Source organism: Thunnus albacares, chromosome 2, assembly GCF_914725855.1.
Source record: "Thunnus albacares chromosome 2, fThuAlb1.1, whole genome shotgun sequence".
NCBI lineage: Eukaryota > Metazoa > Chordata > Actinopteri > Scombriformes > Scombridae > Thunnus > Thunnus albacares.
The window spans coordinates 603,434-627,657 of NC_058107.1; the positions used below are offsets into that span (position 1 = coordinate 603,434).

Below are 24,224 nucleotides of genomic sequence, written 5' to 3' on the forward strand. Positions count from 1 at the left end.
GATGTAGCAGCTTTGAACAAAACACAGTTTTATAAATGCCAAATTCATCCAAAATTGACCCAAAATTCAGAAGTGAATTGATGAAAGCGGCAGCGTGGATTATCTCCTTTCTCAACAGCGTAATCTTTAGCTTCCACACATGGAAGAGAGTTTTAAGCTCAGTAATTAGACGGTTCTTCATAGTTCAGTTCTCACTTTGCATTTTTATGTACACAGTCTTGTACCTTTTGGACTCTAGATATTTCCTAATGCTGTTGTTCATCTCGCGCACTGATGATTTAACCATTCAGAGGTGCTTTAACTGTCACATTGTCTGTAGAGAAAATGAATGAGCTCCTTACTTACAGAACAAAAAGGCTTCTCCCACTTAGAAACTGGCTGTGCTACATGTTGAGATGCGTGTCAGGGACAATCTGTTTAGAAAAAGACATTATTTACATCACAGTCTCAATATTCAACAAAGTGGATTTGATTTTATTGTTGTCAGTGTTTTATAGAGTGAATCATTAAACACAGTACAGAAGGAATAATTATAGATAAAGCTATGCAAAAAAACTGAAATGACTCCTCTTCTTAAGTGCAAAACAACTATCTATAGCTGCATGAAAGTTGAGTTTGCACATCCTTTCCTCCCATCTGTTTTTTTTTTTTGTTCTTGCTCTCATCACCATGACCCAAACTTGTCACGATGCATTAGACCCTAACTGTGCTGAAAGAGAATCCAAAAAACGCCCCATCTCCAGGAGGCAACAGGCCAAGTGCTGTATTCAGCATTCACCACACAATAACAAAATGAATATTTGATTTGGATTGGTACAGCCACTTCCTGTCTCCCACAACGCCCCGGAGAACAAAGCAGTTCTCCTGTTACCCACGGACAGTTAAGACTACTTTAAATAGCACAGTACAGCTGCACAGTGAGCACATCGCCCTGAGTTTGACTTATTAAGAGCTGCAGAGGAAAAGTTGACTCAAAAACAAAGTAAAGCAAACTGAGGACAACGTGACACTGTGGAATAACATTAATAAACCTTTGATGAGATTTCACCTCAGTTGCAACCTGCTCTCTGTTAGGAACGACTACAGAAAATCAATAAAAATGCTAAAACATCTCAAGCTCGTCTCCGAGGGAACAACAGCCGCTGGTTTGGGGGTTTAAGAGTGGACCACAGTGTCTCATATGAGTCCTTTCAACTCCTGTTACTGCAAATGTCCGACAGCAGCGGGCCTGCAGTCAGACTCACTGGTCCTGTTAGTCACAGTGACAGCGAGTGAGAGGCAGCATCTGCAGAGAAAGGAAGGTCCACAACCTGACAAGGCTCAGGCAGGAGGAAGGAAACCAAGCAGCTGCTTTACTCACTCTGCATCATGCTAATAAATAAAGGTTTATTAATGTGTGTGTATACGCAGGTATACAGTGAACAAAGCACATAACTGTATTTTCAGAAAATCAGCAGAAGGAAATTTGACTTAATGTGAGTTTTCATCCACTGTTGTTGTGAGATTATTGGAGTTGGAGCATTGAGATAAACAGCCAGCGCTGCTAATTGTCCAGTTGGGGCCATTAAACCGACGCAGAAGGAGCTTTAACAAGATGATGTAAATAACAGAGCGCCAATCGAACCTTAAATGGTGAAAAACAAGGAAGAAAACACAACGTGAAAAAGTTTATGTCCATTTCATATCCACATGAATGAATCTCCACACAGATCTAATGTTTTCATCTCTTCAGTGAAGCGGAGGCTTCGGATGTTATGATGTAATATGTTTCTGTTCCATTTTGTCACATTTTGCTTTTAATCATAAACTAACTTTTACCACCTCAGCCAAGCATAAAAAATGTTTTTGCAGCATTTCCAAGATTTTTTTGAATTTTCTGCATTTCCACTCAGGTTTTTAAATACAAAAGGTGGAAGGAAATACACTTAATGACACATGACAGTCGACAGCTAGAGAAGGAGACGATGAAACAAACGTAACGCTACATGACAGCCTTACACACTGGTGGCCACACATCCAGCTGCTACAACTGCAAAGCTTTCACCAGTTCATGGTGTCTCAAGAGCCAAAAGCTTCACCAGGAATATCCAATTATCATGAAACACGGCCACAAAACACACACGTGACAGAAATGGCTTCAATATGTGGAGTTGATTATTATTCTGGTGTAAAAACAACTGATCAGGAAGTTTCTTTTACCTTCACCTGTATTCACACACTTCCTCAGTTTGCAAAACAAAGTGAGACACATTTGTATAAGAGTTTAAACCCAATCACATCATGTGGGAGCAGGTTGCCACACAATGCAAAACACAGTGCAGCTTCTCAGTGACGGTTGTTTACTGTAATTATACTAATGTGTCATAATGAATATGGCAATGATCTTTTGGGGTTACAAAGCACCTCAAAGCACCTTTAATAAGTGTTTTTTTGGAAATGATGCATGTACACCACTCCAAGCAGGAGCAAAGAGGTAATTACAACGCAAATTAAAATTCCATCGCTGTCATTACTGTATTTCCAGTGTTGCTCTCCGCTAAAGTTAAATTAGAAAATAAGCGGGTAAACTCAGGTGTGTTGTGTGTTTATTGACAGCACATAAGCTGCAGGGCTCAGGTGTATAGATCAGCTGATTGTCTCTGGAGGTAGAGCCAAAACAGCGTGACCCTGAGCCTTTCATTAGTGTATCACAGCCGTGTGAGGTAATGTGAGGGGGCGTCTTCACCTCATAATGAGCGACCCTCTGGGACTCGGAGATGAGCTGAGCGCTGCACACTTTGCAGTAGCTGTCTGTGAAAAGCCCTTGGTCCACTTCTGTTGACTTCATCTGGAGGAAGAAACAAACACAGACGTGATCACTGACATGGACGCACTTACTGGAGTTCAAGAAGAGTTCGAAATGGAAAAAAGCCTCCATGAAAACGATGTTTCAGCCTGACACATATACTGGGAACCTGGAGTACTATTATTCAACCAGAGGAATACTGTGAGGCTGCAAATAAATGGTTATTGTCATTATTAATAGCTCTAACAGTTATATTCTATTGATTGTTCAGTGTATAAAATGTCAGAAAATGGTGAAAAATCCTAATCACTATTCCCTGAAGCCCAAGTGTTGAGTTTACTTTCATGGAAAACTGGGAAAACTGGCTTCAGAGTGCTACTATGTATTGTGGGTTCAACAACAAACGTTGGCACAGGTCCCAACAGGAAGTTCATCCAGATTTGGAGCTTGTTCGCTCACCAAAGCAATTACTGAAAAATACATCAGTATTAAAGTTACGTCCATAGAATTAACTATTTACACAAAAAAGCCATCTGACTTGTGTTGTGCAGGTCTGCAGGAGGAGCTCACACAAACCAAGCAAGATGTAATAGAGCAAGTAAACAATCATCTCATTTCATACGCTGGTCGCTGTTAATATTTCATCACCACAAGTATCTGAGTTAGTGACCGACACTGAGCAGCTCTCACAAGCAATGACTCAGAACATTAATACCGAGCATCATCCGCCGAGGACAAACATCCCACTACAACTTCAGCCGTGTAACCAAAATTATATTTGACAATGATCAATAAATAACAACAACAACAGATCACAATGACGCTGAGATTTTCCTGGAAATTCATTAAAATGTAAAACTGAAAAAGTGATTCAGAGACAGACTGCTGCAGAAAGCTTTTGTTTCCTTTTCCATGGACACAGCTCAGACATTTCTGCTTTCTATTACTACCGTAATTCAGCCCAGCTTCCATTAGGGGCTCACATTTCATATTTGGAAGCAGTCAGGCTCAACTCATCCTCATTTACTCATGCAGGTCTTCATTAGGAGCAGCGGGACAAAAGCATAAAAGCAGACTTTCTCCCACTTGCTGGAATTTTACTTCACTGAAAAAGAAGACAAAAACAGAACCTTTGAAGCTCATGCTAAATGTTATTGTAGTTTGTTCAGATTCACATACAAACAATGCTTTCCAATGTTTTCCAGCAATCATCAGTTCTTCACATGCACAGAGCTGGAAGCTGAGCCACGGCACAAACGGAGGGCAGGATTCATTTCTTCAGCTGACTGGACTCCTGTTTGTGGATACACCTGCATATTTTTGACATTAACTACATAAATAAGAGCCTCTGTTATTATTTAATACAGTTCAGCATATTGGATGTTATAAGCTGTGAGGTGCACGATGTGTTTCCCCGACGTCATTTCCTGGTAATGTGTAAATAAAAGATGAGTTCTCTTCCAACATGTTGCTATTAGCCTGTAGTTACAGATATGGTAAATAATAAATAGAAACATTATAGCATAGTCTTCAAGAAAATGGAAAATAAGTGCAAAAGGAGTTAATGTTTAACTTTTGAGACCATAGCGCAGCTGTCAGTGTTGTGACATATGTACTATAAATTACAGCTAGACTGACTTTTATTTTGTTTTCTTGCAACAGATGCAGATATTGATACTTAAGGAAACTTTGCCGATTTTCAACCAGCAGTGTATCATTACAACGTGGTTAGTTTATGCAAATGAACAATGTTTGACTTCCCTACATGTTGCCTGCACCCAGAGCTCCTCACTCATCTGCTGAGTGAGGCAAAATGCCATCAAAATCTGAACTACAACCAACATTAAAGAGGAATTTCCCCATTTTACAGTAAACCCATCATGGGTAGTACATCAGCCTGTGTCTGTGATGTCATTAGGGTTATCTCAGCTTAGGCTTGGAGACTACAGAGTTTTAACTGAAAGCCTGAGGTACAAGCTGGAGGCTCAGAGTTTGAAAGACATGATCATTTATTGGGAACCAGATGGGCCTAAAACTGAGACCTGTACTGTCCAGTAGCTGTGTCTTTAAGTCTTGAGGAATTGTACTTTGTTGCATTCAATGACTGCCCAACACAAATAACCCGACTACTCCCAGACCCAACGCCAGGTTCTCAGACCCAAACGCGACCCCTGACCCGAGGCTATATGTATATATATGTTTTCACCAGATTAATGAAGCAAACTAGCAAGTCCCCATACCGACATCTGCAGTGTTTCCCCTGTAATAATACAACGAGAACCCCCCCCAGGCCAAAAAATAATTATTTAAAGAGTTAAGGTTTGTGTTGTTGCCGGGGAAACTGCAGGTAGCGTAACTCCTTTTAAGGAACAGGGCAGAGCGTAAGCGAGTGAGTGGTTAAGCGAGAGAGCGAGCAGAGCAGAGGAAAAGGTTAACAGGAAGTTGTCAGTCTGGTGGTAAATGTGCAGTTCAGACGACAGTGTGTCAGTTAATAAATGCTGCAGCTTGTAAAACCATGAAAAGTCACGTCTGTTGTTTCCACAACTGCTGGAAAAGCGAAGGGGTTAGCTCCAGAGTTAGCAACAATGGGTTAGCCTAGCCTAGCGACGCTAAACAGATAAATAGAAAACGGAGAAATTAATAATAAGCTGTATGCCTCACTGTCTGGAAGAGACTGTCTGGAAGAGACTGGGACTTAAACTTTGCTTTCCCAACTTTGTCAAACAAAATGTAACAAATAAAAGATGTAAATTTACTGAATTGTTATTTATTAAAATAACGGTATCCGATACCAGATAGGCCCGTTGTCACGGCTACCCGATCCAGCTGTGTGAGTCAGTATCAGATTGATATCCCATATCAGTATCGCTGCATCTCTACTTTTCTCACTGGTCATCGTGAACCCGATTACAACACGCGCACACTGACTGAGACACAGTCAGAGAGAGGAAGCTATATATACAAATAAACAACCTGACACAGAACCTGACTGGACCAGGAGGGGAGGATCTCATTTAACTGGTTATAGATGCACTATGGGAAACGGGATGCAGCCTTTCTAGAGCCTGACTCACACTAGGGACTAAAATTCAGGATGCGTCAGACTCTGCGGTACAGATTTTGACTATTCGTTTTTAAAATCTGTCTCTCTACTTATATTTAAGTGCAGCACTAAATCACTGGTTTGGCCCTTGAAATTAGCTCCTGTTTGGTGAGGACAAGCCCATATTATGCACATTTTTTCTCTGGAAAAACATATCTTTGGCATTTCTGTACTCTAATGTCTTGTCATGTAGCAACATATATGCTGATTGTGATGAGCTAAAATTGGCCTTTACATAAAGCTCAGGCTCTTCATTGATCAATGTATAGTCTTCATTACATCAGGATAATCTTCAAGTTGCAGACTTTCTTTCACACTTTTAGCATTCAGCGTCACCTTTCCAGGACCTTGAGTTACAGCAGGACGCCTCTAAGCTGCTGCCCTGCTGCTCTCTGGTATCCAGCAGCCCAGAGGCCGCGGCCGAACTGACGGGACAAGGATAAAACACGTCAGGGGCCGAGGCGTGTGCAGACAAAAGGCTACGCAAGAAAAGAAATATAAATAAATCTCTCTCCTCCTCAGTCTTGTAATCAGTGAAAACAGCACTGTCTCCTATTCAGATTCTACAGGACAAATGACATAAATGAGCAGTTCTGAGAGCTCTATCACCTTGCACCAGAGTTGGGCTCACTGCCTGTTTTAGCAGGGGGTGCACAGATGCTGGAAATGAATGATTAATCACCCTAAATTCTATTAAGAAGCATCAGAGGCAACATCAGCAGCAGCAGCAGGACGAGGAGATGCAGCAGCAGCGGCCTAGAAAAATAAAACCACTCTTATCTCAGATGTTATTTTCCACAGATGGAGGAAGGGTTTATTCATAGTTCTGTCATCGTGCAGTTTGTATTTTCTGCTCGGCTGGAGACTGAATTGTCATGACCTTGCAATGTGGAACAAACACATAAAGACAATTAACAGTTTTTCTGTTTCCCTTGCATGTCTCAATAATGCATCATCACGCCGCAGAGCAAGAAGCATTTAGCTGCATCCATTGTCAAAATGTGACCTCTGACCCAAACTTTTGTCTGCTTGTAAAGCCAGATGGGAGTTTATGTTACTGTTACTAGAAGAGAAACAATCATTTCTACATGTTCTGATGTTCCTGTATTATCTGTGAATGTGGGAACAAGGTGACATCCTAACAACAGCAGCCAGCCAGGTTATCTGAAGGTCCCCGACCTTTTTATATTGAGTTCCTGTGGACAGTCGTGTGTGGGGGTGTTTGGGCTGGGGATGGGGATGGGGGGGGGTCGGGGCAAACATTTGGATAACACATACTTTATGTCTTTTATCTTCCCTCCTCTATAAAACTCAATTAGTTTTGTTTTTTCACTCATGTTAGCTTGTCGCAACAGTAATAGCTACACTGCACATGCAGATCCAGTCCCTGAGTCGGGTACTCAATCTGACTGACTGATGACCTACTTTAAGAAGTTACACACCACACCAGGGCTGCAACTTTTCATTACTGATTGATCTTCTGATTATTTTCTCAATTAATCTTTTGGTGATTAAAACATCAGAAAACAGAAGGAAATGCCCATCACGTTATCCTACAGCACATAGTGACATCATCAAACATCCTGCTCAAAAATATTACATTCACTATAATGTAAGACAAAGAAAAACAGCAAATTCTCACATTTGAGAATCTGAATCAGGAGAACGTTTGGCCTTTTTGTTTGAAAAATAACTTTTACTATTAATCAATTTTCCAAATAGTTGGTGATTAATTTTCTTTTCTTTTGATCGACAGACTGAAAGCTGAGTTTCACTGCTCTCTCTGTTTGAAAGCTTCATGTCTGTCTCTACTCCATCACTGATGAATGAGGTCAAATGTACTCTGCTGTACCATTAACCACAGCCAACAGTAGTACACTCATATACTGTACATCACTGCAGCGACTGGAGGTTGTTCCTCATCAGTATACAGTTGGGGTCACCCTGGTGGCCTCATGGTTCAGGCACACACCACATAACCGCAGTGTCCGTGGTCCGACTCTTGGCCGGGGGGCCTGTGTTGCATGTCGCACCCCTCTCTCTCTGTTGTGGGTCTGACAGGACCTGATGAGGGACATGGGTGACACCATATCTGGTCCCTTAACTAGAAAGGTGCAACTAGGTACTTGGGTTCATCCAAAAATGTGCCTATTAGATATGACATACAGGCTTTATAAAGTGCTGTGTATAGAGGGAGCAGAAAGATGCAGAGTACAACAATATACATTGATAAAAAAATTTTAAAAAAGTAAAAATTAAAAAGTGATAAAAAATAAAAAATCATAATACATCATTAAAAAATTCCATCATAAAAATTATATCATAAAAAATTATATCATAGTTAAGGGACCAAATATGGCGTCACCCTCCACTTGCCTCTGTTAATCTTGGACAATGATTGGCCTGAAACCACATGACCATATATCCAACACATCTTTGTAGATGTCCCATTGGCTGATATGTGTCTACTTGTATATGATTGGTTGTCTTTTATATATATATTTTTTTACTTTTTTTACCTTTTTTCATACCCAACTTACTTTATTTCAATGGTGTTTGTAATGTGTTTTATGATGACTCTGATGAAGGCCACAAGCTGAAACGCGTCGGTTAACTAATAAAGTTGTTCCTCATACTACAAGTGTTGCTGGAGTTCTCATCTTTCTAGACTTATTTCCCTTCTCTGTGCACCTTGGAAGTAGGTGAAGTTGTGCCAGAGAGCCTCACTCTGCATCTACAGGACCTGACGAGGAAACAGACTTCGCTCAGTTCAAGGACCGAACAAAAAGCCGATAACAGCGATTCCCAGAGTGACAGAGGTACTTCTAGTCCAGATGGTACTTGGAGGTAAGCTAGCAGCTATGTGCCGACTGAACAGGACGTACCTTCAACAACATCTTAACACCACATGCTGTGATTGAGACAGTAGTGGTATGTATAAGTACATTTACTCAAGTACTTAAGTACAGTTTTGAGGTACTTCTACTTGATAAACCACCAAAACCGCAGGGATACTTTGCTTTTTCACCACGGTAAGAAAAAGTCCATACCATCACAGCCCTACTTGTAAAGGAGTATTTTTATACTGCAGTATTGCTACTTTTACGTAAGTAAAAAATCTTAATACATCTTCCATCACTGGACTGAGAGGATGTGAAAGCTAGTTAGCAAACGAGCAGAGAAGTTGGAAAAAAAGCTTAAGGTTGGAAAATGTTTGGACTGGACAATAAAATTACATCATTATCCTGATTTTTTTTCTTTTTTTCTATGAAGAATGATATTGTTTCCTGGCAAACATATTTCAAAGCTTGGTGCCAATTTTCAGCCTGGGAGTTGGTAACCATGCAGGAGGTGATTACTGACTCATACAGGTAGAGAAGGTCAAAGGTGAACCAGGACGCTGGTCTGTAATCTGTGACAGATGTTTATAAAAAAAAAAGGTTGAGTAATAATTTCAAGTCCACCTTAATTTCTCTTTCAAATAAGTAAGCAATTGTAAGCAATATTGTTATTACAGATTGAAATGACAGCTAAAAACTGAATAATAATAAACCAAATTGATACTTTTAACCCTTTCCTCGTCCCTGCGTGTGTCCATCAGTCAGCGGCAGAGGAAGGGAAGCGAGGTCCTGCTGTGTGTGAAGTTCAGCTCTCTAAAGAGCAACCAAATTAACATGTCCCTCTCCTTGGCCATCAATTCATTAAGCTAATGGATTTTACTGTCAGATACACCGCTATGATTGCAAGAGGTTGACTCTCCTCTAAATGAGATGCTGAGAAAAATATTCATTTACACCCGGTGTAATTGGATAAGGGGATGCATCACGATCGTAAACCCAACAGGGGGTTCTCTACACAATTCAATCATCAATATCTGATCAGAGCAGCTGTTGTCGACATCGTTACAGCCGGTCTCTCTCAGCCTAACACCGTCAGCTCAAGGAGAAACACGGCACAGAAGAGTCATAGAGGGAACAATGCAGCCCTCCTCAAGTTGATGATCAAATTAGCAGGAAGCCAGCTTGTCTCTCACACCAAGTCAACCCTGTTTACTGTCTGCCTTTGACTATGACGAGCCGGCGGCAAATCAACCCAGGCAAGCTGCGCCGAGCTGGAAGCCCAGGGCTGTAGGGAGAGGTTGGAGTGCAGAGATGAAAGGGAGGTCACAGCAGCGAGTGCCCAGCAGATGTTGCAGCTATAAAAGGTCGGTTGTAATTCGTTAGGGAGGGTGTTAAGCTGGGATGCTGGACAAATGCCTGCATAGATGAGCTGGACTCATACTGGCTCTGATTCTGGATTCTGACCTCCACGGCTGCTGTCATGACCCTTCATTGTCCATTACACCAACAGATTCTGACTAAAACCTCTTGTAATAAACTCCAACGGACACTCTTGTAATGGCCCGTGTTGCATGGTGAGCCTTTGTGCCAGAACGTGTGTCTTTGGGAGACTCTCCTTCATCTTGACTGTGTCTGAATGAAAGGCCAGGTGTCTTTCAACACCAACTAACAAAGTTCAACGATAACTAGATTCTGCACAAGCCCAGATCAGGTCCAAAACCAAAAGCACAGTCATGTTGTTTGCTTTTGCCAGACAGTGTGTGGATGAACAAATGGACCTACTAGTAGCTGTGTTAGTTGGGCTCCGCAGTGCTTTGTGCTCTATATTTATGTTAGCGTGCTGACATGTTAAAGAGCATCTCAACATCAGGCTGAAAAGTGTTTCATTTCCCTCTCTGGTTGGAAGTTTCACCTCACCTCTGACTACCAATCATTCTGCTTGTTAACTTTCAGTCCTTGGAAAATAAAGGGCACAAACTAAAAATGTTTTATTCCATCTCGATCGCCTTTAAGCTGCTGTTTTTGCATCAATGTGCAATCACATCAAGTGCAATACCATAATATATCAAGTGTAATACAACCTGCAGGGTACTGTGCATACCCAGGATTATAGTCTGTTTTTATTGCCATTTATATTTTATCTATAATTCTTCTCTATTCTCTTTTCTTTTCTTCTACCTCTGCACTTTTCCTTAACCTACTGCTCTTTCCTTTCTACTTTATGTTTACTATGGTATGACTGTAGAAGGTGTGTCGTCTCATGACTGTTATTATTCTGTGTATATGACAATAAAAACCTTGAACCTTGATAAGGTGTGGTTAAAAGTGTGCTTTGCTGCACCTGTAATCACATCCAACAGTGATGTCACAAGGGTCCCTGAGAACAAAGTAAAACACTTTACGCTGGTAACGTTTACCATCTTGACATTTTCTAAAATTATCACTAAACACAAGCTACAAATGAGGCAGATGTGAATGTCAGTAGTTTTAGAATGAAAGTATTCAACAAATTAGAATTTTTGACCTGATGATGGCGCTGGACGCAAAGTTATTACAGTTCATCCTGAGGGGAACATGACATTAGGATAAATTATCTGGAGACCATGAATGTCTGCATTTTCCATCTAGTTGTTGAGATTATTCACAGAAAAACAAATATGTCAACCTGCTCATGGTGCAACAAAGCGGTCAGGGAATCACCAAAGCCAGTCGGGTTCATCCTCTGGGCACCATGAATATCTGCACATCCAACAGTTGTCAAGATATTTAAGTCTGGACCAAAGTGGTGGACCAGCCAACTGCATGGCTCTAAGGATGGCAATGAATGATATAATTCATTATTCTTGTCCTGGCGGTTACGTCTGTCTGCCTGATACCACTGAATCTTCTCCTACACTGAGCAATGATCTCATTTAACCGGAGTAATATGAGCTACAACAACAACTAAATGTGCCATCTCCTCCTTAGCTCATTTAATTTAGAACGCTACTGTATTCACTGGAGGTGATTCTCCACCTCCCACACAGACACCTCAGAGGTATCTCGTGAGAAGCTGTTGAGGCAGATCATCCCCAGACTGTTCTTTCCATCATTAGACTGTTGGAGAGCTGCAGCACAGAGCACAGAAAGAAATGACACCAGCCCTGAATACTGTTTCCAACTATACTGTAGATGCTCTGTGCACACCTGGCCACATAGTCCCCAAACACTGGCTGCCATATCTGCTGACCTCAGAAAACACAGCGTTACCAGGATTATCTACAAAAATGCAATGCTACTAACTGCAGCTGCACATTAGGTAAAAGTACTTATTAAGTTACACATTGGCTACAGATCTACATCAAGTCCAAACACCTGTCATTGCACCAACATGAAGAAGAAGAAAAGCAAAATCCTACAGTCAGTTTCGAACTAAGACAGGGGCACTGCAAAACTCCAATTAATACTCAAATGCATGAACATGACTGAGTAACAAATACACAAAGAAAAAGTGTCCAAATAACACAAAAACAAAGCCTGTAGGGACGACTGATTGTTAATGTTCCACTGATGTCCAGTCATCCTAAAACACTCCAGAAGCACAGTCTGCCGTGGTCATTACTGAATTTAGGAGATAGAGGACCTTGTATAATTCATGACAAAGAGACTTTAATTTAAGCCGTATTAAACAAGTCTATAAATTATACAGCACCTCAGACAGAGCTTTTAATCTGCAAGTCCTGGAAGCCAATGAGTGTCCTTCAGGTATTTGAAAAAGCAATCAGGTTTTAATAGAACAATAATGTTAATTAATACTAAAATAAATTATTAATAAGCTCAACAACAACAGGCACAGATGGCTACATTATATAAACTGTGATATTGACTATTTCAATGAAGCATACATTGTTGATACAAAATCATTCCTGGCATTATATTTTTTTAGATTTTACCCTGGAAAGTTATTGACACAGATTAGCTATAATGCATTGTGGAATGAAAAATGTGCATATCAGAGTTTGGAAAAAAGTGTCCTTGGGTACACTTTCTGTAGACAGACTTCTCCGGGTGGTTGCCTGCCAGCTGGATGGATTCCTATTCACTGGGCACTGCACAGTCATTCAATGACAGGAAATCAGTCTCCAAAATGATAAAAGGGCCTGACAACCAGTTTCTCAACCTATACTGCAAAAGTGAAAAAGAATTTTGAGGGAACAGGCTTAATAAATTTTTAGGTTTTGCATTTGGGATTTTACATTCTACATTATATCCACATAAAGTGTTTTGATTCCCAGTTAAAACAGCATAAATTCCTCTTGAGCTCCACCATCCACCTTTGCTGTATTTCTATCAGGCTTCTTTAAATGACGTAATGCCCTGAAAGATGAAAATAAATGAAGCAGACTGCTGTAATGAATGTCCCTCAATTCTCAGGATAAAATAATAAAGTGTAGACCTGTTTAATAATGATCACTACACATGGACGACTGGTAACTCATAAATTAGAAGTTACTCATTCATTCTATATGCAGTATTACAAGCAGTAAAACTGGCAATTAATCATAAACTGCTCCACACATTAAGAGAATCAGCTTGGGAGAGAAGTGCTGTGAAGCTGTGGCTTTGAGTTACTGTCATAAAGAACTGCTGAAGTGCTCGATGCAGTAAAAGTAATGATGAGGTCCTGTTTTTAAAAAAAGGCTCATAGTCGGCATATTTCTCAAGACACTTGAAACGCTGACAATAACGAGTTCCAGGAAGTATGAGCAAGTATGAGTTTATGGTGGAAGTCAAGACTGTACCTGACATAACATTTTACTGATGTGGGACTGTCATACAGTCATTTGGATATTGGTAATCATGGGAATTATTAGTTATAAAGCATTTTTCAGGCAGCACTTCATAGGGGAGAGCTGGTATAACAGTAACACTTTTCATATAAATGTCATGTTATGTTACAGACAGAAAGCTCATGTGTGGTCATTAAAATACCAGGTGCTACTTTGTACAAATGTGGAACGACTTCAGTATAATTTGACTTTGAACAGGAGTTGCACATTGTTACTTTCAACCTCATCAATAGCAATGTCCTTGTTCATATGTAATTGCAAATATATTATGTCCTTTATCTTAATAAGACATTATTACATTTCATTTTCAATTCACAGTATAACTTTTAAAGATAATTTAACAGAATAACAGTGTAAAAATAACACTTTAATTTGCTGTATTATTAAAATGAATTCTCACAGTTGTGACAGATATAGTGTTCTGTGCCCTCAGTGCCTCGTGGGACCAGTGCAGAGACTCTGCACCCACAAATGTCTCCTCACACACAGACATCCTGAGAAACCGCAGGTGCAGTGGTTTGCTCAGAGCAGAGCCTGCTGTAACACACACAGTGTGACCACATTAGCAGCGGGACAAAAGAAACAGCTGTTACTATCAACCCGACAATGTCTCCTGACAGTTAAACCTGACTTACTGAAAAACTGTGTTAAAGTACCGAATAATCTGTCAAATGATCATAAACACAACTTGTCATTCAAAAAACTTTACTGCTTGTGTGAATTTATTTATCATGGTTGAAAATAGCTTAGCTTTAGTATAACATATCCTCGTGATGTGTTGAGGTTCTGGTGAGTCTGTGTTGTGTGTTGTGTGTTGTGTGTTGCTGATGCAGTTAGACATATCAACCTTATATGGGTTGTTACTTTTGTTCCGGCTTATTTCAGTGTACATTTCTAAAATCAATACATCATCCAGGTTTGAGTGCTGATGTGTCGCAAATTAAAGTAACAACATTTGGAATTTGCACAGCCGGTGATTAAGTTGTCAGAGGTTATGGTCCTCATAGTCTACTATATATTCATATCCACCATATTGCTATGTAAGTCCTCTCCACACCACCTTAATTTTTTCTCATTTTGCCTGACTTTGCAAGTGAAACAGATGAGTTTTAAATGCTCAGCGCAGCAGAAAGAATCAATCACTGATATGGTACAATGGCCAGAATAGTGCTTTTTAAATGAATGGTAGTTATCTTTGCTGACCTGTTGCTGACAGTGAATGATGATAAGGAATAAAGTGAGCTTGTCGGTCATGAATTTTGGAGGTTCTCCAGTGCAGCTCTCTGGGGAAAGACAGTATAAAACCTAACATAGGCAAGAGTCCTCAGGCTGAAAAAGACGCCATCTGAGAGTCACAAACTGTAGCGCTGAGAGACAATCACTCAATCCATCCTTCAGTCCTGAGTGGAAGATGATGCTGCCCTCTTAGGAAGGTCTACACTGAAATCCTCTTAGTCACAACACCAATGGTAACAAGATGAATTTAAGCAATTATAGAGTCTACAAACGTAGGTACTTTAAGCCCAAGTAGGTAGTTACATCCTTGTGTTTGTATTGCTTCCTGCACACCTTGAGTAAGATGTAAATCTGTAAGACAGAAAAACATTCACAGTTGTGTTTCTGTCACAAATGAGCTATGAAATCCGTGTCGGTTAAATAACAAAAGACTGAGCATGAGATTGTCATTGTTTCTACTGAGGCTGAGGTCAGCTGACAAGAACAAGAAAGAGTCTCCTTTTCATTCATGTGAAACAATTTTGTGGCCCTGTAAACAAATAAAAACATTACGTGCATGATCGTACCTCACACTGAATACATCTATCTACTAAAGGAAGGAATCTCTGTCTGTCTCTCTGTCTTTTGGTGCAATTTGGACACGCAACATGTTTAATATTAATCTTTGAATAAACAAGCGAACAGTGAGCTCCATGTCTGAGTTTAGTGGGGACTCATCGATATAAACACTGTCACATCACAGCCGGGCAGGACAAAGGCTGCATCCCACTCAATTAAACTGCCTGAGAGAGACGAACAAGCACACACACACGAGAAAAAACAGAGACAGAGAAAGTAAAACTAGCCAATAGGAGTGCAGACACAATAAACCAAAGGAAGGCCAGAAACTGCTTCCATAGTTCAACATCAGTTTAGTCTCACTGGTGAAGTTCTGTCTGGATTAAAACCATTTAATTTATTAAATCCTTATTGTTTTAATTGATACATTCGTCAATTGATACACATATAGAAGAAGCAATCAGCCTGTTCCGAACAGACATGTTTTGAAAGGAAGCCGATAAATATCTGCTTACATCAACATCACCATCTAAAGTTGATTAACATTTGTTAGAACTAAAAGGCCAATATTGGTTGCATATATTAGCCTTAACTTAAGTACAGCTATCGTCTCAAGTCTTGTGCACTGGACCAGCATTCATTTCATCAACGAAAACTATGACAAAAAGTATTTGTTGACATTTTTCACGACTAAAACACATTTTTTGTCAACCAATAAAACAATCACGTGAAAGACTGACTAAATCCTGATGTTTTAATGCAAAGTCTTCCATCTGTATGTATCTACATATTTATCACATCATACATTTACTAAAACAGTTTCCTCTGTTGTTAATTAGAAGCATCTTCAGTAAAGTTATCTGATGTTTGCGGTTCTTGAAAGGAACAGATTTATGGAAGAAATTCATCTACAACCCACTGAAAATTAGACAAGAAGTGGCAACAAAACAGCATGACAAACTGGGAAGATATGCAGGAAGCACGCTGACATTTCTAACATAACATTACTAAGTGCTGGATGTAATGTTAATGTTACTTTCAATTGGCTGGCTTTCCTGTTGCTATCACAAGGAATGAGTAAGATCCAACCATCTAAATGATGGTCACTAAAGAAATATCACGATGTTATCCAACGTTTTAGCCTCTCCTCTCAAGCTAAACCCAGGCAGTGAGCAGTATTTTAGTGAGCAGGGGGAGCTGTGGTTGTGTTTGGTGAACAGAGACAACAGAGTGAAAAGGCTTCTGTTCAAACAGCCAGAGTTTGGAAATGGCAGCAGGATTTACTGAGGAGAGTCACTTGTATTATTGTGTATTACTGCAGAGCAAAGTGACATGGCCCCTATGTGTGTGAACAAGTAAACAGCACGTTTTCTACTAACCTCACAATAGACCATAACTACACCTGTTACTATGGTAACTGTGCACAACAAAAGTGCTTGAAAAATGCTTAGAAGACATAAATAAGTAGACTAAAATGACAAAAATAAAACAACAAAAATATGACTAAAGCTAATATACAGTTTTGTCAAAGGACTAAGATGCCAAAGTGAACACTACATGGCATCACATGCCATCGCAAGGCACCTAACTCATCCACTATCCAAGTTTATCCACCAACTTAATCATCTTCATCATCATACTCCTCATCAGCATCTCTGTCATCATCATCCAATCTCCCACTGCAAAGTGTGTGTGTGTGTCAGTAATCACTGCTCTAGCCATTCTCTGAATGTTGATTACCCTGCCGCTTGATTGCAACAGACCTCATTCTCAGTCTCAGTAGAGGTCCCATGTTCAGCCTAATTGAATGTCTCGTTAGCCGGTGCAGTGCGGGGGTGGTCCGCTGCTTAGTAACACACAACCCAAAAGGACAGAGCTCCGAGGCTCAGCTACAACTAATGTGTCTGTCAAAAAGGCCGCTAACGTCCTGTGACATACAGGTGCTATCCCTTTAAGGACTGGGAGCCACCCACAGATCAACTGGGCTCTCATCTCCTGTTTTAAGCTCCCACTAAATTCTGTTTTGTGGCATGTTTACTCTGACACTCACCAGAAAGACGAGGGAATTGGCCATTTTTTTAATTCATGCTCATGCTTTACTGACAAATGACCTCTTCTGGTCATGAGGAAGAAGCCGACTGATAAATTGGCACAGGCTGACATAGCGATCAATTTTAGCTCATCCCAGGAATATCAATCTTGACGTGTACTGGATGCATTATTTTTTTTCCTAGGATGGCGAAGTCAAGTTCTGCAAAGAACCATCCCTACTCTGCCTCTGATTGGCTCTGACCATGATCTTCTTACCCAAACCCTAACCATCTCATCCCCCAGGCCTGAACCTAACCAACCTAATCAACCTAACGAAGGAAATGAGGCAGAGTAGGGCAAAGAGTGTCGCCATCCTAGAGAGAGAGAGAAAAGCTAAAGAAATGTTTGGGGTAATTTAGAAACACTATCACCATTCCATAGTTTGTCCACCAGAGAGCACTAACGAGATTATTTTTCACCTGTAAAATATCCCGTTCATAAACACCTTGGTCATAATTCTTTAAAAAAACAATGTAAAATGTTTCTGTTATGCACGTATAATTGTTCACATTAACAAAGTAGTTTTAGGGTGTTTTCAAGCCTGCATTGTTTATTCCAGTTGAATCAGACTCTGGATTTTCATCCTTTGTACAGTTCGTTTGGGCAGAACAACCTAAGACCACTTCCTGTGGTGGTAATGTAATCCAACCTCTGACCCCACTACTAGGCGTATTCTGCAAGTCTGAGCTAAACGGCTTCCACAGTCAGGTGCCTTTTAGGATGCAGAGAAGCGAAATCAACAGTTCAAGGTATTATGGTATACAGGGTAGTTAGATGTTCCTCTCTCTATTAAACTGATGCAGAGATGCTGTATTGAGGTGATATATTGTAGTGCACAACATTCGCCACCAGAGGTCAGTCTCTACTGGTGGAACAGGCATGTTAAGCTGACAAATATGGCGACTGTGGCTGGTGTGGATAATGTTACGGGACTAGTGTTTACGAGTATTTTGAGTTTAGTCCCGATGACAAAGGTAAAGGTTGCTGAGATCACTCACTAAAATGAGAATAGCTGGTCCTTAGTTGAAGTTGTCGCTAACTTTGGTGCTAACCCGCTGCACTTCAGCTGGGTGGCAAGCAAGACACAGGAACTTGAAGAGTTGTAGCCTAAACTGTGCACACGTTGCACTACTATGTTACAGCTATACGGCTAACTTCATACTCTCTGCTCCAGTCGACAGCCTAACCATCACACACGCTCACAGAACCTTAAAAGAGCTACGCTACTTGTATAACATATTTTAGTTTAAAAAATATCTTAAAAATACAATTAAAAATGTCCTGATGCTTAAGCCAAGGCAGAATATACTGGCGGAAACCCGGCCATGCTACAATGACTTCCATCACCAGCAGCTTGGCTTTTATGTTTGTTGTTTTTATGTTTACACAAATACCATCATAGAAGAGAAGAGAACGACATGTTCTCCACTTTGACCAGTGTCAGGTTGTCACCGCCACCGCGTAGGACAAGGGAGCAGTGGATTTTTTGTAAAATTTGACAGTTGCTGGATCAGAGCCACTTCTTCTGTTTTGATGTTTGGCCACGTAGTCATGGCTCAGCTCCACTGTATGTGTTGGTAAACCAGCGTCCCATATCCCGTCTAAACTGTCAGCTATATTAATTCTTTTATCACCGAAAGACAAAACTCTGTTTCTTCATCGCTTCAGAAGTGGGGTCCTCTTGTTGCCGCCATTGTTCGTGTTTCTGTTTCGTCACTTGGCTGAAGCTGCGCCTGTGCAGGTAGTCAGCAGCGGTCAGAAAGCGGGATAAGATCAGAGTACTCCAGCTAGGGTATCTTTTCCAGGGCTTTTCCAGGTTTCTGAAATCAGGATATGATATTTACACGCATAAACACAAAAACGGGATTCTTGAAAAACTCCATCGTAACGAGGATACTCAAGTCCATGGAAACACACTCAGTTACAGGCCATCATAGCTCAGGGAGTGGAGGGATGGTCAGCGGTTGGTTCCAGTCGACGTTTAGATCACTAAATGTCACTTACTGTCCTTTTACAGTTCAGTGTTAACTTGGCTTGAATAAATCCAGCTAAGAAACCAAATCTTACATAGAATACACATGTAGATACATCACTGTAGGCCATTCAGTTAGTAAGGAACTGCTGCTAATATATGAAAGAGAGCAGCTGTCTGGCCTCTCTGTGCTCACTATGACCTGTGAGGTCCATGAAAACTGTTACCTCCATCATAATCAGCATTTTGTCCAGCTGGTGCTCCGGGGACAGCGACAGACTCCAACATCGCTCCCGGGGAAACAAATTAGCCAGACTGGGTGAGTGAGAATGAGGCAGAGACTGTACTTCCCATCCCAGAGCCCTGTGCACTGATCTGCCTCCCATTCTCTCTCTATCATTCTGCCACTTTAGCTTTGGGGAGGCGAAGGCAAGCCAAATTGTAATGCCATGCCTGGAGGTCAAAACAATGAGCAGTTACTTTGTGTTTGCTGCTAAGTGGCCTATTCCCATGCAGTGTGACCTAAGCGCTGTCCACAGATCTGCTGAGTGAAAACATTAGCACGCGCACTGGGCAGACTGCCTACACTTCAGTAATATAATCAGCTTGGTGTTCAGCCAGTGCAGACATTTAGGGCAAATGTTGAGTCGGTGCGACAATAAAATTGTGACACTGGTCAGCCTAATGACATTAATTCTTTCCGGTGTGGGCACAACATGAAGCTGGAGAATTCAAACTCAAATCATCGGCTGTCCAGGAAAAGCTACAGCCTGAATATCACAGCCATAACCTGTTGCAAGAGACTGTAGATTCAGTAGCGCTCAGATTACACCCTGTACAGCTTTCTACTGCTAAGTTCTTTTTCTGATGAAAGGCTCACAAATCTTACTCTCAAAGCACTTAACTATAAGGTGAAGTGTGCAGATCCATTTACTGACTCCATCTAAGATTTAAAAGACTCTCTTGCTGCAGCAACAGACATCAGGGAATACAAAATAATATATTTTCTCCTGAAAATGCAGATTAAATGCAACCAGTTAGCTGCTCAATTACTTTATAACATTATATGAATGTGAAATCATTATTTAAAGGTCATTAAGTAATATATGACTTATCAACCTGTAACGGTGACCGAAAAGGAACTGAGGAGACTTTTGCTCTCACACACAGCCTGTGAAAACTGTTGTGTAACATCTAGATCTGCTCCCCGATAGTCGACCGTTCGTTAGTCGATCAAGTTTTTATTGGTCGCAGGAAAAACAACAACAACCTCAAACTCTGTTCGGGAGGTGCGACTTGTCGTTAACAAGACTAAGTCAAAACCTAGTATGGCTGGACCATGTATGAAATCCTAGAGGGCTTTTAATTTGAAACAACGGACACAGGAAGTGGACATACGTGGCGACACGCGGCCGAGGTCAGACATTTGTGTTTATAGGGCTGGTCCCTGCAGTCCAGGAAAACGTTATTAGAATAGGTGTGGGATCATTTCCAGCGTGTAAAGGACGACCCCAAAAAAGGTGACATGCAAACTCTGCATGCAGAGACTCGCCTCTCACTCGTCAACCTTAAACTCAACTTATCATCTCAAACATGTAAGTAGCCTAATTTTAGCCATCTAGCCTCCTTGCTGGTTGTTCCGACACATTCAGAATCATTACCACTTTTGCCGTTAGCATTGTCATTAACAGGCTTCATGCGAGCTCATTATTACATTTTGTATTTGTCTGTAATGCAGCACAGTGTCAACAATGCTGCCTATAACATTCTCTCTCAGCCTTGGAACTCAAAGCATTTTCTGATGCCCCAAAAAATATATATTTAAATAATATTTTAATATTGCAAACATGCAACATGCTAGTTGACTAATAGCTTTACTACAAGTCAACTAGGACAATCTTTGGTCCAGGTGAGCCCTGGTGATATCCTCCTAATATCCTACCAAGGAGATTTCGGTCATTTGGGTTTGGAGATGACAAACTGGAGGGGTTTAGTTTAAAGTCCACTCAAAAATGTGTTTTGCTTATTGTTCCTTCACTTGGATGTTTGAGCTTCACTGTGCAGAGTTTGCTTTCACATTCATCTGCTGAAGGAGGAAAGTTTCAAGTTCTATGAGCATGATTTGTGACATGACGACTAGGCTGGAGCCAGTCGTTGTCCAGTATGCAACCTGCACAAACACTGAAAATAGACTTTCTGGTGAAGAATGATCTTTTTTCAGTAGATACACTTTTGAAATGGATGTTGTTGATGTTTGTCTGGATTTCTAGCTAGGTAATTGTACTTTTTTGAAGAAAAATGATATCAAACACAAATTATAATTCAAAGCAGAGTCATTTTGTCTTGAAGACATGTCTGGAGGGGGTCTTTAAAAGATGTGGGTGTTCACAAGGCAGGGAGGGTCTAATGACAGATGCTGTTGAGTTGGATCATGGGAAGTGTAGGATCCAGGATATCTCAGCCTCTACTGCTACTGATCCAAATCTTTGTCTCTTGTCACCAGTTCTGATGCTCTTTCCCCACATTTAAAAGGTGTATACTTCACTGCACTGACTAAGAATCGGTCACATCTGGCTGATACTGGACCTGCTTGATAAGGTCAGTATCGGTACTGATAACTTATCAGAACAGTGCATCATTACTCGGTGCTAAAAGTCTGAATCCAAACGTCTGGACTTCCCTGCACTTGCAGACTCACACACTTCACACAGTCACATCCCTGGGGAGTCTGTGAGTATCTACAACTGTCATGATGAAGTCAGCAAGAGGTATGAAGACAGATGATTAATGACCAACCAGTCATACCAACATGAATATTGAACAACCAGTCTCTGCTATTGTTGATATTTGCAATATTTATCTTTAAAACACATCATCTGCAGAGTTGGACGAGCAACGGTAGGTTTTTCATCCAGCTGGACAAAACTGAGTAAAAACTCATGTAACATGGAGAGTCAGTATCTCATGTGGTGCATTTCATGCCCGCCTGGCCCGGCGCCCTCACAGACTTGGCATGATCACGATGAACTCTTCAGACACATTACAGTATGTTTGATCGATGGCTGCCAGGGCTCAGTCTGCAGGCCCAGAGGGTGGTCTTATGGATTTGCAAGTTATCTCTGCATCTGCTGCATCGATTCTGACAATTTAAAAAAATATCTGTCTCTCTCAAGCCCCCCCCCCCCCCCCCCCACTCAGTGCTGTCAGTCACTGTTAATAAGCCTCACTTTTGCACAAATTGTTAGATATTTCTTTGGAAACACAAGTTAGTTTTTAATAAGATAAAGTTCTGCAGATCAAAGGCCGATCTGGACCCTTTTGGGTTTATTTAGCGTTCTGGAAGCTGGAAGAAGAGATTCATCGCCTTTGATAAAGAACACGTTTCCGTCTGTGATGCCTTCTTCAAAACCACTTCGACAAAATAAATATTTTCAGCTCTGATTATTGGAGCTCTTTGTTACTTGTGCTATTTATAAAAATCCTGTGACCCGTCTCAGTTGACCTTCTATGAAAGTATAATGGAGATAGAATTGAAAACAACGGCGGGAAAAGCAGCAAAGGAACAGAGCAATTTTAACTTTACAAAAGCAAACAATTACTGATGACATCGAAGCGCGGAGCTTCAAAGTCTTTTATTTATAGGCATCACAAATTACAGACAGCAGACGGGGCAATGAAAGTGTTTCTTCCCCACTTCAATTTTCTCAGAAATAGAAAAGATGACTGGAGGGCCTGAACAGACGCATCGAATCACTGGAATATTAAAGAAAAGGGTCGATGAAGGAGCTTTATTATCTGAGGCTGTTTGTAACGTTTAGCAACCGGGCGCTGCAGAAAATTAACGCGCCGTCTTAGACGTGATGTGAGACAGGTTTGTGTCACAGAAAAAAATTTCTAGAGGGACTTCGATGGAGCCATCTTGTGGTTCGCGAGAGGAGATGGCGATAATATCATGCAGCCTCTCAGGGGAAAGTCAACTTTAAATGAGGCAGATGGAGATGGAGCTCGCAGCGCCTGGTTGGTGAAATGCTGCATTATTCTTTCTCTCATCACGCTGGAGGCTGCAGAATAAAATAGATCATCCATATCTGGATCTTAAGTATGTGTTTAACTGGTGCTGTAGGAGAAAAGGAAAAGTTCCTGTTTCAAAATGAATTATCTACTGTTTGAATAAAATTACACCTATTCATAAAACAAATGATGGCACTTTCCCGTGTATCTGCGTGTGATTACACACATTTGGAGCTCATTTCACAGTTCATTAGATGCTCTGAATGAAACAGTAAAATATTGAAGTCAATCAGCAATCGTTCTGATAATCAATTAATTGTTCAAGTATTTTTAAGCAACAATGATTCAGTTTTACTGCTTTTCTTTTAGTCTTTTATGAATTATTATTATTATTATGAACTGCAGATCTTTGGGTTTTGAGCCGTTAGTTTAATGTAACAAACCTGCACATTTTTCACTATTTTTGGACTAAATTCTGGATTCACTGAGAAAATAATCTGCAGATTAATCTGAAAACAGTCTTTAGCTGCAGCCCTGTTTTTAAATAGCAAACTGTGCGTCCCATAGGATGCAGGAAAAACAAACAGACTGTAGCTGTGCAGGAGGACAAACTGAACAAAGCAACAAGAATTTTAATGCTGCTTCTAATAAAAAAAAGAAGAAAAAGCCACCTGAGAGACATCAAAGCAAAGACTGTAACAACCCTCCTCTACATTTTTTGTTTTGTTTGCTTTGCTGTGCAAGAGGGAAATGGTTGCTTCAATCCTGAAAGGCAAATAAATCACCAGAAAGAAATGAC

The 24,224-nt window shown here is 40.7% G+C and overlaps 1 protein-coding gene across 3 annotated transcripts in view; it reads right to left on the minus strand.

Annotated features, from left to right (window-relative positions):
- The window catches only part of zmat4a (zinc finger, matrin-type 4a), a 127,041-nt gene that overhangs the window by 101,433 nt on the left and 1,384 nt on the right, over nucleotides 1–24,224 (minus strand). For 2 of the 3 annotated variants that reach the window (XM_044361965.1, XM_044361974.1), the window contains exon 2: nucleotides 2,726–2,827. In XM_044361965.1, coding sequence (XP_044217900.1) covers nucleotides 2,726–2,827 — 102 coding nt within the window. Of the gene's footprint in view, nucleotides 1–2,725; nucleotides 2,828–19,641; nucleotides 19,728–24,224 lie in introns of those variants that run through there. The other variant, XM_044361982.1, reaches the window with a different exon arrangement.